The sequence below is a fragment of the Lotus japonicus genome, chromosome 2 (genome assembly GCF_012489685.1).
Source record: "Lotus japonicus ecotype B-129 chromosome 2, LjGifu_v1.2".
Classification (NCBI taxonomy): domain Eukaryota; kingdom Viridiplantae; phylum Streptophyta; class Magnoliopsida; order Fabales; family Fabaceae; genus Lotus; species Lotus japonicus.
The window spans coordinates 21,578,283-21,591,106 of record NC_080042.1 but is presented as its reverse complement, the minus strand read 5'-3'; the positions used below and the strand labels follow the sequence as shown (position 1 = coordinate 21,591,106).

Here is a 12,824-nt window from a genome sequence, read left to right as displayed (position 1 = left end):
AAGTACGATAATCTAACGCGTTAAGACAAGTTTTCGATAAACGAAATTGTGTGCGTCGATTTTTCTTCGATCAAACTTGGTTTCTAGGTTATCATTAGTCGTAATTAAGGCGAATCTAAGTTCAGAAAAAATTTCGAATCGAAAACTGTCGCAAGGGTATTTTGGTCAATATTTTCAGCTCAGAATTTCAAAATTGGAATTTCGAAAAACAAATTGGATGGGGACGTTACCAACGACGTTTATGACGACTAATCCTACTAGCGCTAAGCTAAGTCGTGAGTTTTCAGCTTAAAGGATGAGACTTTGGCTCAAAATGGGTTTTTCCAACAGAAATGAATTCCGGCGGCATTTCGGCGACATTCGGCAAAATGTAATCCACTAGAAGCACTCTTGGGTACGTAGGGAATATGTTTAGACACTAAAATCAAGCTATTTGGACAGTTTTTAAAAAAAAACTCAAAACTTTGAGCACAGAAAGACATAGAGAAAAGCGACGGAATTGACGATCAGAAGTGAGGGATAGTATCTATACCTCGATGTCTTCGAATAGCAACGAACGGTGAAGCAATCGGGCAAGAAACGGCGAAAATCACTTTCTCCTCCTCGTCCTATGTTGCTCGCGGGTTTAGGGTTTCAAACGGGTGAAGTTTTGTGAAAATTTTCATTTTCTTGCTATTTATAGGTTTTGGAAAATGCGGAAAAATGAAAATTTCGCGATTCCGATTTTTCCTACGTATTCCTCGGTGAATTCTAAGATAGGTTCTGGCGACAGAATTCCAGAACTCAAAACAGGTTTCTTGGAATTAAATCAAACGATCCAAAGTCGGTGTAAATCGATTTTACCCGAAAATTTACTTTTTGCAGTTGATGTCGGATGAGAAAACTTCGTTCTGAAGAAAGATTGGAAATATCAAGAGAACTGGGCGCACGCGTGTGGAATCTTCATTTGAAGCTCCGAATAGAAAAAGTCTTCATCGTCGGTTGATTTTAGGTTTCTGGAACTATTAGTGATTTGGTTTCGGCAAACTTCCGAGTATTGGAATTTGACGTTCGTACATTCTAGGGTTTCATATGAAACGCTTGTTTATAGACGATCAAGAGAAGCTCTAACATTTCTCTGAAGATTTTTGGAATTAGTTTCCATCGCGTCTTTAAGTATAAATTAATCGTTTACGATCGCTCTCGTTCTAGATATAAGTAAATACTAATCGTGCTATAACTTTTATCGACTTTAATACTATCCTTAGCCTTTTCCTGAACTTTCTCCTTCATAAATTAATTCCATTCGATAAACTTGTTCAGGTTTTTCCTTCACGTTACATCGACTAATCGTGAATAGGAATTTTATTCGGTTTATTCTAACTTTAAAAACTTGGGTCTCACAGAATCAATAATGGCTAAGACCCCTATGCATCCGACTTGCATTCTGGAGAAAGAAGATGCCAGTGGGAAAGTATGTCAGAAGCTCTATCGAGGAATGATAGGTTCACTTCTATACTTAACTGCATCTAGGCTAGATATTCTATTTAGTGTACACTTATGTGCTCGATTCCAATCAGATCCTAGAGAAACTCACTTAACTGCTGTTAAGAGAATTCTTAGATATCTGAAAGGTACCACTAACCTTGGCTTGATGTATATGAAAACATCAGAGTATAAGCTTTCAGGTTATTGTGATGCTGATTATGCTGGAGATAGAACTGAAAGAAAGAGTACTTGTGGAAATTGTCAATTTCTAGGAAGTAACTTAGTCTCATGGGCAAGCAAGAGGCAGTCTACTATTGCACTATCCACTGCACAGGCATAATATATCTCAGCAGCTATTTGCAGCACTCAGATGCTCTGGATGAAACATCATCTAGAGGATTATCAAATCCTCGAGAGCAACAATCCAATTTATTGTGATAACACTGCTGCTATCTCACTTAGTAAGAATCCAATCTTACACTCAAGGGCAAAACACATTGAGGTTAAGTATCACTTTAGATTATGTTCAAAAGGGCGTGCTTCTTCTGAAGTTTGTTGATACTGACCATCAATGGGCAGATATCTTTACAAAGCCCTTAGCAGAGGATAGATTTAAATTTATACTGAAAAATCTGAATATGGACTTTTGTCCAGCATGAAAATGAATCAGAACCTCTGACTATGATGCTTCCTCATCAGAAGATGTCTAGTTCAGAAGGTAACTTAGTCAGATGATAAGTACCCATTGGTGCTTACTCTGAGACGAGACAGTAAGCGTGTGTCAGTTACTTTGATACATCGTTCCTTGTGCCCGTGCTGACAATCTGTTGTAATGAATGTTGATGTGCTTTTTCTCCACCGTGTGATTTGTGTATTAACTGTTCATAATGATGTTCTTAATTTTCAACCGTTGAGTTTACTTTTGCTTTTACAATCAACTACATCGTTCCTTGTGCCCGTGCTGACAATCTGTTGTAATGAATGTTGATGTGCTTTTTCTCCACCGTGTGATTTGTGTATTAACTGTTCATAATGATGTTCTTAATTTTCAACCGTTGAGTTTACTTTTGCTTTTACAATCAACAACGGTTACTTTCTAAAACCACTACGCACACACGATCTCCATCTTTCACGTCTTTTGCTTCTCTCTCCTGTTTGCGAAACCCTCATTCTCTTCGATTCTCTCTCGCTTTCACTCATCTCTATTCTACCCAAACCTTCTACCTTCAACAATGGCAAATTCTGAAAGAGCTGACTCCGGTGAATGATCTGATTCCGCCGATGGAAGAGTATTTCCCAGAATGGTTGTGGGTCTTCCAACTGGACAAGTGGGTCCTGTTCTGCGTCCTAGATCGACTGAGGATGCTCAAGCACAAGTCCAAGACGCGGAAGATGTTGTTCCCCTTTCTCAGAGAAGATGTGCAGTTACCTGCGTCTTCCCTCCAGAAGATCTCCAAGTTCTTGCTGAATGGAGATTTGACCTAGACAACATTGGTGAGAATGGAGTTGATCTGTGTCCTGAAGCTCAAGCTCAAGGCTGGGAAGGGTATTTCCAAAGACTCCATGGTCTAGTTTATGATAAACTCGTGAAGGAATTCTGGAAGCACGCTGACTGCAATGAGCATCAAGTAGTGTCATTTGTCTTGGGGAAGTCATTTGTAAGGCTTCTGGGTGCAGAAACAAGCAATGACTACAGATTCCAGTTGCAGAAATCAAAAGTCAAACCAAAAACCAAAGAGGCAGTCAACATGACTCTTTATTCTACATGGAAGCCAGGGAAAAATGACTGCAAGACCAAGGATCTTCATCCTGAATTGAGAATCTGGCACAAGATTCTGCTAAACTGTATAAATCAAAGGCAAAAGGGGAGCTCTCCAGATTATATCAACTTCACTCAGAAGGTGTTGCTCTTCTTCATCAAGGAGCACCGCAAAGTCTTCCTTCCCTACTTTCTCTTTTCCTATCTGAAGGAGTGCATCAAGAAGTTAAGAACCACTGCTTCACCCAAGTCTGCAATCAAGAGTAACCTCTGCAACGTTTCGCACGTACTATGTCCAATCTGAACAGCAGATCAAGCTTCAGAAGATCTGAAGATCATAAAGCTCTGATATGGATTCAGCTCACTAGAAGCTCTGAAGGATCAGACGCTCTAAAGGATCAGACACTCTAAAGGATTAGACGCTCTGAAGGATCAGACACTCTGAAGGATCAGAAGCTGAGTAGTGAAGATTCTGAAGTCCAAGAGTAAGCTGGCTCTGAAGATCAAGTACTTCTCCTCTGAGTCCAGAAGCAGAAGGTACAAAGGTCAGAGGATCCAAGCTTCACTCTGACTCTGATCATCAAGCTTCACAAGTTCCAAGATGAAGCGTCACTCTGATTAGAAGTCAACATGGATAAAGGTCGTGTCGTTATCCAAAGTACAAAAGCAATTGTAGCATTCCTAACGACCCTACCTAACTGATTCAGCCACAGCAGAACCTGGAAATCCTAGATCTGCCCTCCAAAGTTAGCATCTCCATGCAATGATCAAACCCTAATCCTTGGAGTATATAAAGAGGCTGAAGATTGAAAGATGCTGCCTAAGAAACCTATTTACGCGCAAGAAATATTTCAAATCTTCTTAGCAATCTTTCTTCAAATAGAACTAAGTGTGTTTACTATTAGCTTTACAAACAGTTGTTTGTTTTACCTTTAGGAGATCAAGGTTGATCGGATCCTAGAGAAGGCTAAGAGAATGAATCTTAGTGATAGCTAAGTCAGTGTATTGTTAGTCACTTTGCAGGTCGCAAGTGCAGTTGTAACAAAACTCCGATTAGTGGATTGCCTTCATTCTAAGAAGGAAGAAATCACCTTAACGGGTGGACTGGATTAGCTTGAGGGATTTATCAAGTGAACCAGGATAAAATCATCTGTGTGCTTTCCTTATATCTTATCTCTGCACTTTTATCCTTGGTGATTGAAGAGATTTATCTAAATCTCAAGTGGGTTGAGTTTTTAGTTTTAAAACGCTATTCAAACTCATCCTTTCTATCGTTTTTCATACCTTCAAACACAAGGTGCAAAGATAAGAGATGAAGAGAAGCACACAAGTATTTTATCCTGGTTCACTTGATAAATCCCTCAAGCTAATCCAGTCCACCCGTTAAGGTGATTTCTTCCTTCTTAGAATGAAGGCAATCCACTATTCAATGTTTGTTACAACTGCACTAGCAACCTGCTTAGTGACTAATAATACAATGAACTAGCAAACACTAAGATTCACTCTCTTAGTCTTCTCAAGGAGCTGACCAACCTTGGTCCCTCAAGGAAATCAAACTAACTGTTTGAGGGTTTTGTTTTTACAATGAGTGCTTCTGAGAAAGCTAAGGTAAACACAGTAAGAACAATTGAAGAAAGATTTCTAAGAGAATATTGAATGGTTGCTCAAGCTTGTACAAAGTTTCTTAGCCGCTTCTTCAATATTCAGCCTTTATTTATACTCCAAGGATTAGGGTTGTATTTGCTGTTTGAAATGCTACCGTTCGAGGGAAAATCCGGAACTTCCAGATTCTGCGGTGGCTGAACATCTTAGGTAAGGTCGTCAGGATAGTACAATTGCTTTTGTACTTGGACAACGACTTGAGTCTTATCCTAGTTGACTTCTGATCAGACGACGCTTCATGTTGGAACTTGTGAAGCTTAGTGATCAAAGTTAGAGGGAAGCTTGGATCCTCTGACCTTCGTATCTTCTGCTTCTGGTCATTAGAGTTGGAAGTACTTGGTCTTCAGAGCGAGCTTACTCTTGGACTTCAGAATCTTCACTACTTAGCTTCTGGACCTTCATAGCCTTTGGACCTTTAGAGCCTCTGGACCTACTTAGCTTCTGGTCTTCAAAACTTGAAGTGATCTGAATCCACATCAGAGCTTATCATCTTCAGAACTTCTGAAGCATATACTATTGTTCAATCAGAACATAGTGAATGCGAAAGCGTTGCATTGGTTACTCTTTGGCTAAATGCTTATGATAATTGTGAGTATTGACCAGAGTCAGAGCCCGTCATTTAAACACTCAGAAAACAATGTTAAAGTACAAAAATTGTTCATACACAATAGTTATCATGTAATCATCAAAACATAGAGTTGTACTACGTGACCAAATCTTGGGCTTACAGTCCCAGGGCAGTGAGTGAGACAGGGAGTTTGGGCCTCCCCCAAGAGGCCCAACTGGCCCACTAAGAGCGGTTAGGGGCGCTAGGCCCAACCCCAAGCCTATAAATAGGGTGCGGTTACCAATTGTAAGGGACTCTCGGAGCTCATTTTAGAAATAAAAAACTTGAAATTCAGTTACATTCTCTCTCTAAGTGGTTACACGCTCTTTCTCTCTAAATTCTCACATTGTAATCCCTTCACTCTAGGTACCATACCTCACCTCTATGTTCTTGGTTAGAACAAGAGTAGAGGCATTCCAAGCCATAAAATCAGCACAATTGTTTCCTTGTCTTCGGACAAAGGATAAAGTAACAAAGTCAAATAAACCCATAAAACTCATACAATCATGAATAATAGAAAATAAAATAGATCTCCATGTGCCCTTCTTCCAAGCATAGTACAGCTCCAAAGAATCCGTCTCAAACTGGACACGCCGGAACCCCAACTGAGAAGAAATCTCCATAGCCCACCAAAGGCAAAGAGCCTCTGCAATAGTTGAAGACGAAGCCATCGTTGGGTAGGTAGAACCCGCTGCAAGAACTTCTCCCTCAGCATCACACGCCACATACCCAAAGCCAGCTAATTTATCACGACCCAAGGATGCATCCGTGTTCACTTTTACAGTGGAAGGTGATGGTATGCTCCAAACTAAACTCCCTCGAGCTGTTCCCTCAACCATACGAGTTACAAGCAGTGCTACATAGCCCAAGGTCTGCATTTGTGCAATGATGATGGTAAAGTCAAATTTCCTCTCCTCAAACAGCCACGTATTCCTAGCTTCCCACAAACAATATAACATGTTTTGCACCTCTGTTACAAACCACACGTCCCTCTGTACCAGAACCTTTCTAATGAAGTCAATTAAAAGTGTACCTGGCTCCACTCGAATACCAAGCTTGACAAACCAGCAGCTCCGTGAGATATTGCAGCGAAGGAAAAGGTGCTCGAAAGTCTCCTCCTCCTCACCACAAACAAAGCAGCTCGGATCCACATCAATTTTCTTGTTCCGCAAGTTTACGCGTGTGGGCATCGCCCCAACGCAAACCCTCTAAGAAACCTCCTTGACCCGGGCCGGGGTAAGGACTTAGCCATCCAGAATTTTCTCCATAATCCCGCCTCAAAACAAATGCCAGCAGTGGAAGACGAGGATGGCCACGCCTAAAGAGATAATTGTTGGAGGAAAGTGTACCCGAAATTCGTCGTGTAGAAGCCATCGGCTGTACCCGCCTAGTAAAAAAGATCTTCAGCTAGAGTAAATGGCAGGGGTACCGCCAAGATGCGTGCTGCTGTAGCTAGACAAAAAGTCCATTCCACCAATTCCTTGTTCCAAGCTCGTCTATCCGCTTGAAGTAGATCAGCTACATACTTGAGTTGGAGTTCCTCCACCACATCATGTCTATAATTAATTGGAGCACCAAGGGGGAGCCATTTATCATCCCAAATTCGTACACTATTTCAATTTCCAATACTCCAAGAGCTCCCCTTTTGAATCATGTATGTCGTCTTCAAGATACTAGACCATGCAAAACTCGGGCGGTAACCTTTTTTAGCACCAAGCATCGATTGAGCTGGGAAATAAACCGCCTTAAAGACTCTTCTTAGGAGAGAGTAGATGACCCTATTGTAGTAGTGTTTTTAGGGTCATTTCTTTGTTTGTTTTAAGTCTTTTCGTTGAGTCTCATGTAGTGTTTCATGCATTCTCATGCATTTTTATCTTTCTTTGAGTCTTTATTTTGTTTTGGTAATTTTGTAGTTTTATAGGGACTTTTCTTGCATTTTAAGTAAGTTTAGGACTTGTATGATTTTCTTATGTTATTTGAGGGTCCTCTTTGCTAACAAAGCTCTTTGAGCTTCTGGATATTTTCCTTGGCTTGTTGGTTAAGTTTGCAGATCAAAAACTGGAGGAGAAGGAAGGCCAAGAAGCATGGAATTGAAGGTGGACTTAAAGATGCTTGATGAGGAGTTACAAAGAAGCTAAAAAGTCTTTCCAGCGAAGTTTGAGCGCCTAGGCACTGGGAATTGGCGCCTAGGCGCTAGTTACATTTTATGAACCTCCTGGAATTGGCGCCCAAGCGCTGGGAATTGGCGCCTAGGCGCCAATTGCCTTCCAGAGGCATGTTTTTGCCATGGAATTGGTGCTCAGGAGCTCTAAATTGGCGCATGAGCGCCCAGATTTGTGTTTTATGTCTATAAATAAGGTTTTAGCCAATTTCTTGAGGGACTTAATCATTTTTACTCATTTTGGATCAAGATTTAGAGCTGAGGAGAACCTTGGGGCTTTAGAGAGGCTTCCAACTTGTATTTTTCTCAGGTTCTTTTAATATTTCTTGTATGAGTTCTCTAGCCATGAGTGGCTAGTTTGCTTTTATGCTTTGGGTTTAAGAGATTCTATGAAGCTTTAGTTTTCTAAATCCTACCTCTATGCATGAGTTCTTGATAAACCTTGTATTTCAATTCCATTATGCATGTTTAGCTTTGGTGCACCCTTGCTATGGGCTAGATTATAATCAAATGGAAGTTTGTTATGATTTAGGGACATGAATTGGAATAAATCCTTTTATGCTTGCTTCTAGGAATAGAGTATGGGTTGGGTTTTGTTGGCCTGAATATGTATGCTATAAAACCTCAAATGAATGATTGAGTACACAAGGAATTTGGCTTAACTTTCAATTTTGGAGAATTACTTTTGTGAGGAATCAATTAGTAAGTACATAGGCTAAAGCAACAAGGGATAAATCAAGGTTTCACATGCATAGGATAGGTAGACTAGAGTGGATTAGATGATCAATAACCCAAGGCATTTCCATCAATTGTTATTTTCAACACTTTCAATATTGCTGTTTTGCAAAATCATTGTTACCAACAACCAAAACCAATTTCAGAATTTTACTGTTTTAAGACCTTGCAAACATTAGGCTTAAATTCACAATTCTCACTCACAATCCATGTGGTTCGATATTTTAAAACCCGGAGGTTTCTGTACACTTGCAGATTCACCAACAAGAGTCTGGGCGGGTATAGTATCTCCACCACTTTTTCGCCACCAAGGCCGGCACAAAGTTCCCCACTTGACCTAGTGAATACCACGACGGGTAACATCACCCCCCAATAAAATCGAGAAATCATACTCTCAATCTCATTACCGAGTCCATCCGGTAAGATAAAACATGACATAATATATGATGATATAGCATGTGCTACAGCTTTAATTAACACCTCTCGACCTGCCCTTGATAAGGTTTTCTCTTTCCATCCCTTGAGTTTCTTCCAAACTCTTTCTTTCACAAACTGGAAAATTTGGTTTTTAGACTTCCCAATGATGGTAGGGAGCCCCAAGTACTTATCATAACTTTCAACTGCCTTTACATTCAATAGTTGTTGTAGCTCATAATAACGGTTCTCTAGCACCTTACAACTAACAGAAAGCATGGACTTGTTGTTGGTCAATCTGCAAGTGTACAGAATCTACCCGGTTTCAATTTATCGAACCACAGGGAATTGGTATGTGAATTCAGTTTAAGCCTCGAGTTCATGGTAGGAAAGCGAGTAAAATTCAGTTTTAAGGTTGATTGTTTAGGTGATTACTTAACAAGCAATTGAAATATAAGTGTGTGAAGAACAATGGTGAGAATGCCTTGGGTTCTTGCTTAACTAATTCAGTTTTAGTCAACCTATTCTATCCACAAAACTCTGAGTCTCTCCTTGATGCTCTAGCCTAATCAATCATCTATCGATGCCTCGCCTAGACAATCCTCTCAAGTCAAAAGATAGGCACAATTCCTTGACGACCTAAACATTTGCTAAAGGCACTAAGCATGCAATTCAGGCCAACAAACCCCAACCCTTCCTCTATTTCTAGTAGCAAGCATAGAAGAGGTAATCCCACAACAAGTCCCTAATCTATAACAAACTTCCGTTATATTATAGAAAAGCATGAAGCTAGTTCGCGATCAAGCTTGAAACATAAAGCATGGATATGGGATTCAAGGGTTTACTCAGAGGATTCATGAACAGAAATAGGAATTAAGATTAAAACATTATAAGTCTCACAAAAAACCGAAAGCAAAAGGGGTTTAACCAAGCATGGCTATAGAACCCATACAAGAAAGAAAGGATAAAACCTGGAACATAGACTTGGAGAAAGCTTCTCCTCAAGCTCCAGAGCCTAACCTTACTTCTAACTTATTTAGGAATGTATAGAAATGACAAAAGTTACAAAAGAAATGACAAAAAGCCTATTTATAGGCAAACAGGTCGAGTCTGGGCGCTCAGGCGCCAATTAAGCACGCCTGAGCGCCAATTCAATGTGAGAAAAGTAGCTACTTGAGGTAATTGGCGCTCAGGCGCTCAACAGGAGCGCTCAGGCGCCAATTCCTCTCTAGCATGATGTAAACCACGATCCAATTGGCGCTCAGGCGCTCAAAACGAGCGCCTGAGCGCTCTCTACATGCTAGAAAGCCTCTTGACCTTCTTCTTCACTCCTCTTTAAGCCTCCCTTCAATTTTCCAAGCCTTTTGGCCTTCTTTCTTCATTAGTTTCAGAACTGATTACTTAGGAGCAAAGCAAGGAAAAATATCTAGGAACTCCAAGAGATTATTAGCACAGAAGACCCTCAATTCAAGTAGGCAAGATATGGAAGTCATAAACTTACTTAAAATGCAAGAAAGGTCCCTATAAAACTATAAAATTACCAAAACAAAGTAAAAACACAAATAAAGATAAAAATTCATGAGAATGCTTGAAACACTAGATGAGACTCAACAAAAAAACTCAAAACTAATTAAGAAATAACCCTAAAAACACTACTAAAATAGGCTCATCACACCACTATACTCAACGACAGCTCGCCCTCGAGCATAAACAACACTCACTTGCCCTCAAGTGCAAGAAATGCTCCCAAAACAAGTACCCAACAACGAATACTTATCACAAAACCGGGAGATTTAGCAACCACAACTGGTTCCAAAAGAAAGACACAACAATCCACTTCATGCAACTTTTAGATAAAGGAGAGTGTAGAGTCTATCATGAGAAGCATATAAATCTAAAATTCCTAGGATGAGATATATATTAAGTGCACTGAGCACACAAGTAGTTCATAGGTTCTGGATATCATTCACTCAAGAGCAACAAAGATTGAAACGTTGGCTTGGTGAAGTACAAGGTGGTTGGTCCCTAAGGAAGACTAGGCTTCAAAACTATAGAGTGTGGTCCAATCACATAACCCCTGAGCTTTCAACAACAAACTTTACAAGCACCAGTCTCTTGACCCCTTTCTCAACTTTCTTTTCTTTTCTTTTTTGCACTCCAACTTTGATTAGGAGTTATTTTCTTTTTCTTTGTCTTCTTTTTCAATATTTTTCACTTGGGGCAAGAGACTATTTCACAAAATATTCAGCTCCACAACAATTCAAGGACCATCACTCCCCAAAATCCAACCTATCATCCATCCCAATCATTTTAGCTAACAAAGAAATCTTCAATAGGCTCAAAAGGGACAACTAGGGACAAAAGTTCAAGCTAACAAACTCTGAAGCTCAAAAACCTACGGGTCTCAAGAATTGTGCAAGTATCACAAAGCATGCAAAGAGTGAAATCAATACAGAACCAAGAAGTACAAGTGTGTAAGACCCGGATTTGCAGAACTGGATTAAATGTTTATTTTCCGACTCACGCGTAGGACCGATGTAAGCGTGACAGGAGTTTACTGTTTGGGAAAGTTTAATGAAGAAGAAAGTTCAGGAATTGTTTGAGGATAATACCATAGTCGTTTTAGGAGTTAGTGCGAGTTGTCTGCACACCCGCCTTATGGCGAGAGAATCCAGAATAGGCTAATTTCGCTCTTAAAGCATTGTTCGAGCGAAATTCCAAACGCTGAATGAAGACTTTTTCCATTCGGAGCTTCTAACAAAGTTTCCATCCGCGATGCCAGATTTTTTTCGACGTTTCCAATCTTTCTTCAGAATGAAGTTTTGTCATCCGACTTTCATAGCAAAAAGTAGTTTTTCGGAGCAAATTAACTCACACCGCTTTTGGATCGTTTTTCTCAAATTCAAGAAACCTGTTTTGAGTTCTGGAATTCTATCGCCAGAATCCCGCTTAGAATTCACCGATGAACGTGCTGTAAAAATCGAAATCGCGAAATATTCATTTGCTCGCGATTTCAATCTCCTATAAATAGGAAAAAAAGCAAAATATCTCCCACAATCACCCATTGAGGCCGCGAGCTTGGAGGAGAGGAGAGGGAAGAAAAACTTCGTCGTTTCTTGACCGATCTTCGAGCTGTTTGTCTCTATTTCACGGCACAGAGGTAATCTACTTGCTTCTTACCTCTGATCATCTTTAATATCGCATTTCTTTATCTCTTTCTGAGCTCAAAGTTTCGAGCTTTACGTAAAAGTATTCGATTTTCCCAATTTTTCTTTAAATCCATCTTCTATACATACCCAACAACCTAGAACACTCGCCGTTGTGCGCCGATTTCGATCGAGTCGCCAAAGATCTGAAAAACTGTACAAAAACCCATTTACGTACATATTGAAACTTTATCGTCGAAAAGCCACAATCCGACTTAGTGCCGTTAGGATTACTTTCTACAAATGCCGTTATGAACATCCCCATCAAATTTTTTTCCGAAGTTTCAACTTTGAGTTTTTGAGCTTTAATTTTGGACCATAGTGCCCCTAACTAGTCGTAATTCGACCCGGTCATTCTAAAATTTTTCCGACAATTTCTTTACCCTAGTTTTACCCTAAAACTACCTAGGAATTAAATTAGATCGAAGAAAAAGCGCCGGAACCCTTTTCCCTTATATGGCTGAGAGCATGTTTTGAGGGGGGGAGGATTTCGTTTTCGCGATAACTCGTCCTCTCGTGCTCGATTGTTGTACTCTGAAGCTTCAAACGCTTTGTCTATCGTTAGTTAACTTCGTTATGTTTGAATTGATTGTGTTTGACTTAATTTTCGCCTTGTTTACTCCAAGGTTCAGTTGAAGGAACTTGGGGTGGTACCGAGCTAACTGGTGAGGAAAACCTACGCTGCGAGGCTGGAGCAACTCGAGGTTAGGGCAACTTACCTATTAGCTAAGATTGCATGATAGGCGTCGATAAATTCGACTAGTATATTAATTTGATATTGGATATGATGATGAATTATTGCTATGTTGTTTT

The 12,824-nt window shown here is 40.1% G+C and overlaps 1 protein-coding gene across 1 annotated transcript; it reads right to left on the bottom strand.

Moving 5' to 3' along the window:
* Positions 1-5,857: 5,857 nt before the first annotated feature.
* Positions 5,858-6,685, bottom strand: LOC130736223 (uncharacterized). The gene has a single exon (XM_057588066.1). It carries the CDS (start codon positions 6,683-6,685, stop codon positions 5,858-5,860), a length of 828 nt encoding a protein of 275 aa, XP_057444049.1.
* Between the last annotated feature and the right edge of the window lie 6,139 nt (positions 6,686-12,824).

What these genes read in the sequence shown, in the direction of transcription:
- LOC130736223 (XM_057588066.1), bottom strand. Translation starts at nt 6,685, where the DNA reads ATGCCCACACGCGTAAACTTGCGGAACAAGAAAATTGATGTGGATCCG.